The 8,643-nt window shown below is 44.3% G+C and overlaps 1 protein-coding gene across 1 annotated transcript; it reads left to right on the top strand.

Annotated features, from left to right (window-relative positions):
- Positions 1 to 993: 993 nt before the first annotated feature.
- LOC145418139 (uncharacterized) lies at positions 994 to 2,175 on the top strand. Its single transcript, XM_080286661.1, has one exon. The coding sequence runs from the start codon at positions 994 to 996 to the stop codon at positions 2,173 to 2,175; it is 1,182 nt and encodes a 393-aa protein (XP_080142787.1).
- Positions 2,176 to 8,643: the final 6,468 nt, after the last annotated feature.

The following is an 8,643-nucleotide window of genomic DNA, read 5'->3' as shown; positions in this document are numbered from 1 at the left end:
TTGCTCATATTTCTGAGCTGCGGCTGATTTTTAGAGTGACTGTACATCCCTCTAGACTCCCTATTAGTACATAGTATATGCATCACTCTCTTACACATATTGTGACATCATTATGACTTATTCACTTCTGAAGAGTAGTAATCACTGCCTGAGCAGGCACCGCTGGGCGAGGTGATGTGGCGGCCGCCGACAGGCGAGACGTTACCAAATCGAAACTTCAGCGATGGCGAGCATCTCTTATTGTCCTAGAGGTTGCAAGACTGCTTTTGTGCTGCGGCTTTTCGCGGTATACAACCGCGAAAGGGTCCGCATGAGGAATTTGATAAGTTTGAACAGGTAATTTGAAAACAAAAATTGATAAAAAATAAAATAATATGGCGAAATTCATTTGTTGACTGCCAAGGGGTGGTGAACCAGACTACTATAATGAAATATGTTCACCATTCACAGATCGAAATGTAATTGTTCTGCATGATACTGTGCTTTCCATGCCATAACAAGCACAATTATTACCTTGTACTTGTCAAAGGACCTGTCTGCTCAGAAGATGATGATAAAAACCTCTTTGCCTTACCACTGTGAATTAGTCTGACTTGGCAAGGCCATGCTTACAGAATGAAATGCATTTCTGTAATACATATACGAGTATATATATATATATATATATATATATATATATATATATATATATATATATATATATATATATATATATATATATATATATATATATATATATATATATATATACATACGTATATATATATATATATATATATATATATATATATATATACATACGTATATATATATATATATATATATATATATATATATATATATATATATATATATATATATATATATATATATATATATATATATATACTATATATATTTTTGCGTACATTTTCATCATCATGCGGCAAATGTTACATACATATTGGCCTTTCTCTACACAGACCTCACGAGCGTGTTGCGCACGTTGTGGGTATGACGGCGACGGCGGTGAGGAAGGTCGTGGATCGCGGAACCACGCTTCAGCCTAAGACACCGGCAGCACTTCCAGCACCGCCTGTCTTTAATAATTTTACTGTGGGCACCATTCGCCGCTTCATCCACGCCAAGTTCGCTGCCAAAAGAGTGTTTTCGGTTGGCAACCTGACGCAGGAATTGAAGACGGCTGGCATCATCCCAGATGTAACCTCGGAGACGTCGGTGTGGCGGCTCCTGCACGACATGGGATTCCGCTACAAGACATCACAGCGGAAGGTGTATGTTAGGAAAGAATCCCTGGACGTCGTGTGCCGCCGGATCGCCGCTCTCCAGGCTCTGCGGCACCACCGGGAAGAAGGGAGGCAGGTGGTGTACGTTGATGAAACATGGTTTACCACCAGGATGAATCACAGCAGGGAATGGGTGGACACAACTCAGGATAAAAGTAGCGATATGTACAGTCATCAGGTACCGCCTGGTGAAGGTGAACGTTTCGTGGTGGTCGCAGCTGGCACGGCCAATGGCTTCGTTGAGGGTTCGTTCCTCTGCTACACAGCCAAGAACACCAGCGGCGACTACCACGGAGAGATGACAGCCGAGGTCTTCATCCGATGGCTGACGTCGCAACTCCTGCCATCGCTTACCGAGCCGTCGGTCCTGGAGATGGACAACGCACCTTACCACAGCCAACTGACTGAGAATAGTCGCTGTCCCACCACAGCAACCAAGAAAGGTGACCTAATCACCTGGTTGGAGCAACACAGGCTCCCCATCCCACCTGGCGCCACACGACCTGAGCTGCTGCTCGTCTGCCAGCAGAACCAACCAACGCCCCAGTACAAGGTGGACAACATGATACGTGAGTGGGGCCATGAGGTTGTCCGCCTTCCACCCGCCCACCCAGAGCTCAATGCCATCGAGCAGGTGTGGGGTTGCATGAAGCGACACGTACGCTCCTCCCTGCAACGCTTCACCAGGGTCGACCTGCAGGCCAGACTGGCTGAAGCCAGACTGTGTGCCACCCAGGTGTGGGCAGCTGCTGTCCGACGATCTCGAGACTTCGAGGTCGGATACTGGACATCAGACAATGTCCACGATGCTGTGGGACCCATCATCATTGCCCTTGCCAGCGATGACAAAGACATAGAAGACCTCAGGCTGGATAGTGATGATGAATAAAGGTTGTGCTGAGCATGTTATTTACATCATTGTATGCCTTTGATGTCTCCACCTCTTATCGCCGACTACTATAATGCATGTCTCTGTCACTGATTTATAACCTGGGGTTTGGGTGATTTCCAGCCGGGAACTCAAGCTGCATTAGGAATTTAATATATTTCCTTTTAAATCATGCCAATCTATCACATTAAAAATGCTACTTTTCAGTTTTATTTTATTATAAAAAAATATATTCTTTTAAAGATGGTAGTGGACGTTCACAATGAACAAGTTTAATAAACCACTTATCTATGTTACATGCACCGAGCATGTAGCAATGGCCGTATTGTCCACGTAAATTATAAGTATTTTCCTCCAAGTAAACCTTTTTTTCGCAAACATTGTTCTCATATAAGGACCATACTGAATCTGTAGTAGGGGTGAAATATTACTTCGGTGTGTGTGTGTGTGTGTGTGTGTGTGTGTGTGTGTGTGTGTGTGTGTGTGTGTGTGTGTGAGAGAGAGAGAGAGAGAGAGAGAGAGAGAAAGTACAGTATGTGGGGGGGGGTTAGAAAGATAGAAATGCCACTTGCGTCGGTGATTACTACTACGTCACACCAACGTCACATTCCGAATTGTGGGCGGGGCTTGTATCGTGACCGAAGCTAGCCTCGCTACATGCCTCTGACGATTTTAGCTAAGTTTACCCTACATTTACTCTTATAAATGCCTTAATCATACACATTTGGTACAAAAGCATAATTTTACAAATTATGTCGGGGTCTCAAACATGCACTGCCAAAGTTAAATCTTTGTCCAACGCTTTGTTGAGACGTTATTTTAAAAAAAAAGTTGGACACTGCCCCTGAAATCCTTAGTAAATGCTCTCAACTCTCCAACTCGAATTCTTCCCGCTTCTTCTGGCACCTTGTCAAAAACCTTTCTAACAACTTTACCTCATCATCCTTTCCTCCTCTTTTCTACTCTGATGGTTCTGTAGCTATTTCTTCTACTGATAAAGCAGATCTCTTCACACAGACTTTCTTCTCCAATTCCACCTTAGACGATTCCGGTGCTGTTCCTCCATCACTTCCTCCCTCTGACTTCCTCATGGCTGACATTAAAACTTCTTCAGCTGATGTATTTTCTGCCATCACTGGCCTCAATACTAACAAGGCATATGGGCCTGATGGGGTCCCTCCTGTTGTTCTCAAGAACTGTGCCTCTGTGCTTACACCCTCCCTAAGCACTCTTTTGCCTTTGTCTGTCAAATTGTACCTTTCCTTCTTGCTGGAAGTTTGCTCTCATTCAGCCAGTCCCAAAGAAGGGTGACCACTCCCAACCCTCCAACTATCGTCCAATTGCTTTAAAGTCCTGTATTTCATAAGTTTTCGAGTCAATTCTCAACAGAAAAATTTTAAGGCATCTTTCCTCTCACAACCTTCTTTCTGATCATCACTGGCGATCTTCTCACCTACCTTTCAGACTCCTGGTCATCCTCCTTTCGGGACTTTGGCGAAAGCTTTGCCATTGCATTTGACATCTCAAAGTCTTTCGATCGAGTCTGGCATAAATCTTTAATTTCCAAACTGCTCCTTTACAGTTTCTATCCTTCTATCAGTGCCTTCATTGCTAGCTTCCTCTCTGCTTGTTCTACTGTATAGCCGCTGTTGTAGCTGGCCATCGTTCTTCTCCTAGATCTATCAACAGTGGTGTTCCTCAGGGCTCTGTCCTATCACCAACTCTCTTCCTTTTATTCATCAATGACCTTCTAAGCTGTACATCTAACCCTATCCACTCATACACTGATGAGTCCACCCCTCACCTTTCCATTCGGTTCCTACAACGCCCATCTCAGCAGTTACTTCAAAAAACAAGGGATGAGGCTATGGCACACCTAATGTCTGACTTGGCTCGTATCTCTGACTGGGGTAAATATAATCTGGTTGTTTTTAATGCATATAAGACTCAGTTCTTACACCTATCAACCCGACAAAATCTTCCACAGGTATACCCACTAATGTTTAATAATATTCAGCTTAATCCTGCATCATCCTTGAATATGCTTGGGGTTTCATTTACTGGGGAATTATCTTGGAAAGATCATATTACATCTCTTGTCAAATCTGCTTCCAAGAGATTGGGTGTGCTAAGCTGACTCCATTCTTTCTTTACCCCTGCACAATTGCTGACTCTATACAGGAGTTTTATCCGCCCCTGTGTGGAGTACAACTCTCATGTGTGGGGTGGCTCCCCACATACAACTCTTCTCAATAGGGTGGAGTCAAAGGCTTTTCGTCTCATTAACTCTCCTCCTCTTACTGACTGCCTTTAACCTCTGTCTCTTCACCGAACTGTTGCATCTTTATCTCTTTTCTATCGCTACTTTAATGGTCACTGCTCCTCTGAACTGTCTGCATGCATTCCTCCACCTCTAAGACGGGCACGTAGCACCCGTCTAGCAGCAAACTCTCATCCCTTTTCTGTCCAACTCTCTAATGCAAGAGTTAACCATTACTCCCAGTCTTTCGTTTATGCAACAGGTCAGCTCTGGAACTGTCTCCCTCTGTCTGTATTTCCTGCTGCCTATGATCTCCAGTCTTTCAAATGCAGTGTGTCCAAGCATCTCGAAATGATCGGATCTTGAATTTGGCTCTCTATTGTATTTGGTTTTTCTCTTGGAGGGAACTGATATTGCGGGCTCGTGGCCTTTGGTTCCTTCTTCCTGACATAAAAAAAACTCTACCCATAGATAAAGTTGATTTCTTTATTGATGGTGTGCGGGAATGGTATAGTGGCTATCATCCGAGCTGTGTAAACCACTTTTACGAAGACCTTGTGAAGGTTATTAACGAATTACTCGATTATAAAAGGTGCGTGAAGAAAAACTGCTCATACCATACAGACAAATACTATAACAATAAAGAACTAAAACAACTGTCGCAAATGATAAGACTGGCTCACAGAAAATGGGTGCAAATGGGTAGGGGTGACGAAAGCAAAGCCACAATGAAGGAAATGGCCCAGATTTGCAGTCAGGCCATAAGGTAAGTAAGGGGGGAATACTGGGAACGCTTCACTAAAAGGATAGGGAACAGTAAGAGCATAACCGAAATTTGGAAAGAAGTTAACAAAGTAAGAGTGAGAAAGGTGAAAAGCGTAGCACACCCACACCCAGAAAAATTAGCTGAAGACTTAATGGAGTTGTGGCATCTGCAGCGAGCAATGAATGCCTGCCACACAACGTGAGGGAGGCATTAGAGGAATGGCAGGACGATAGGAGAAGCTTCATTGTTAGTGCATTAAACACCAAAGACGTGACAGGCACAGACATAACCAGGGATGAGTTACTGCAGGCAGTTACAAATGGAAGGTCTACAGTTCCTGGTGAGGATGGAATTATGTATGAGATAATTAACTACCTGGCCAGCATGGAGGACGGCCCGCTGTTAGACTTGTACAATATGAGTCTCAGGGAGGGCAGAATACCGAGAGCATGGAATAAAGCAATTATCATCCCAATCCCCAAAGCGACTGGGGGAAACAGACCAGTCTCACTAACATCATCTATCTATCTATCTATCTATAGCCCGACGCCCTAATTCCGCAAAGGGTGGCCGCAGACAAAACGCCTCCAAGTCACTCTGTCACCCACCATTTGACTCCCCTCCCCCCAACTCACCCCCCTCCTCCCTCATATACCTCTCAACTCCATCCCTCCACCTCCTCCTCGGTCTACCCCTCCCTCTCCCTCCCTCCACCTCACCTACATACACCCTCTTAGTCAGTCTTTCATTCTCCATTCTCTCCACATGTCCAAACCACCTCAGTGTATTTCTCCTAATCTTTTCAACCACATCCACATCTACCCCACAACGTTCCTTCACTTCTTCATTCGTCAACCTGTCCCTCCACGTCACTCCACATGCTCCTCTCAAGTAACTCATTTCCACTGCTCTCACTCTTGACTTGTTCCCCTCTTGCAATGTCCACGCCTCGCTTCCATACGTCAGGGTAGGGATCACAATACCATCATGCAGTGACTTCTTAACTTCCATACTCACCTCCCTATTTCTCATCACTGCTTTCAGTGTACCAACAACCTTTCTTCCCTGCTGTACCCTTTCACGTACTTCATCCCCCAAAGTTCCATCCTTACTCATCACACTACCCAAGTACTTGAATGCACTCACATTCTCCATATCCTCACCATCCAACCTCACTGCACACTCTGTGACTTCATTCCTCTCAAACACCATAACTTTACTTTTGTTTACATTAACTTTCAGTTTCCTCCTCCTACACACTGTCCCAAATTCATTCACCAAACCTTGCAACTCCCATTCATCTTCACTCAACAATACTGTATCATCAGCAAACAACAACACCGGAAGCTTCCAAATCTCACCCTCATTCATTAGGGCCACCCCCACATCCACTGCCCTACCTTGTACCTCCTTTACAACCCCATCCATATATATATTAAACAGCCATGGAGACATTACACACCCCTGTTTCAGTCCCACATTGAGATCAAAGAACTCACTCAGCTCACCATCATGCTTTACAAAAATGATGGAAAGAATCATGTTAGAGAGAATATTATTCCTCATAGGTGACATGCTTAGTGTGAATCTGTACAGCTTCATGAAAGGTAAAGGGACAAAAGACGCCGTCAATAAGTGCCTTTCTAGCGATACTGACTACAGCAGGATATTCATTGACCTCAAGGGTGCCTTCGATAAGGCCAATGGAGAAGTAATTTTATATGAATTAGCTAGCATGGGGGTAAGGGGAAATTTGCTACACTGGGTGGGGGATTATCCCTTTGGGCGGCGGGCCCAGGTGTGGACCCAAGGGACACTCTCCCGGGAAAAGCGTCTAGAGCTTGGTACGCCACAGGGAGGATCCCTAAGTGCATTACTCAGCAATCTTTTGATGAACAAAGTGGCGCGTGAACAGCTGGGTTACGGGGTTAGTGCAGTAATTTATCCCGACATCATGATACAGTCCAAAACTTTTGATGTTATGCAAACTGCACTGAACAGGTTCGGCAACCTGATCAAAAGTCTGGGTCTTGTAATTAACGAGAGTAAGACAAAGTTCCAGTGTCGTGCGTTAGGGAAAAAGCATTTAGTAATTAATGGCAAAAACATCGAGAGGGTGAGAAGTTACAAGTACCTAAATATGTATGTTGGATACACAGCAGATTATAAAGATGCCGAGATGAACCACATAATAACGCAGTGCAAGGCATGATTCCAGCTCTTGAGGTCAATGGCCTATAGTGGTGCAGGGATGGGTGTACCAGTACTAAAAATGATGTACCTCACTACTGTCAGACCGGTATTAGAGTACGCAAGCCCAGTCCTCTCTTGCCTTGGTGAAGGAAGGCTGGAAACACTTGAAAAAATCCAGAATGCCGCAATGAGGATCATACTTAGCTGCCCAAGGAACACCATGATAGATGCCATGAGACTTGAGCTAATTTTGCAGAGTGTAAAAAATAGAATTCAGGAAGACAATGTGGCGGCTGCAATAAGACACACGCGGTCAGAAAGCGGACTGGGACTCCCTAACAGCATCAAAGATGTTGTTAATGGAACCAGAACCTTCTGGAGGCAAGGCAAGATTGGCTATGTGAAAGAGTTTGTGAGGAACGTACTCAAATACCAGGTACAAAACCCCTGTGAGGAGATACTGCAGGCACCCAAGCCTCCACCCTGGGAAGAGGAAGAGGTAAAGGTGAGCATATCTCCACTACAGAAAACGAAGGAATGTTATCCTGTCGGTGTGTTATGGACACATATACAAAACCAAGTAAATAAACTCTAACAACGAAAACACTGCTCACGTCTACTGCGATGGTTCGGTCAGAGAGGATGGCTGAGCAGAGTGTGGGATCGTAATATTAGATAAAGCAAACAGTGCATGTGCACAGAGTGAAATAAATTTTAAAATAAGCAACAACGTGTCTTCCATTCAGGCAGAGCTATATGCAATATTATACTGCCTCAGAGAGATCACAGGAGGTGAAGGAGAGGTGTGTTTTTTCGTAGACAGCCGAAGAGCACTGAGTCCCTTAATAACACAGCACCTGCACTGGCAGACGTAGTCTTCCAGTGTAGAGCTGTCCTGCATCAGCTCAAGCAATCTGGTAGAAGCATACCATTCACATGGATACCATCCCATGTTGAAATACCACGTAATGAAAGAGCTGATGAACTAGCCAAGAGTGCAGCAGAAAAAGAAGACATAGATGTAGTATCACAACTAACCTTAAAACAGATTAACCCTCTCATGCACGATAAGTTTTGGTAAGTTTTCTGGCGCATGATTTTATGTCTAGCCACCCGACCCGGCTGCTCATGTGCAGCAAATAACATGTATTCTCACCTTATTTTCGCCACCCAAACATCAATATACTGCCATGAAACCTATCTCATCTTATTCGTCGATGTTTATGCTAGCTGATAAGCACCACAAAAA

Source organism: Coenobita brevimanus, chromosome 112 (genome assembly GCF_032717465.1).
Source record: "Coenobita brevimanus isolate Jiangsu-jjx chromosome 112, ASM3271746v2, whole genome shotgun sequence".
NCBI lineage: Eukaryota > Metazoa > Arthropoda > Malacostraca > Decapoda > Coenobitidae > Coenobita > Coenobita brevimanus.
Note: the sequence above shows the minus strand (reverse complement) of the source record. Positions and strands in the feature narration are given on the sequence as shown.

Coding starts and splice junctions, on each gene's coding strand:
- LOC145418139 (XM_080286661.1), top strand. CDS start 994: ATGACGGCGACGGCGGTGAGGAAGGTCGTGGATCGCGGAACCACGCTT.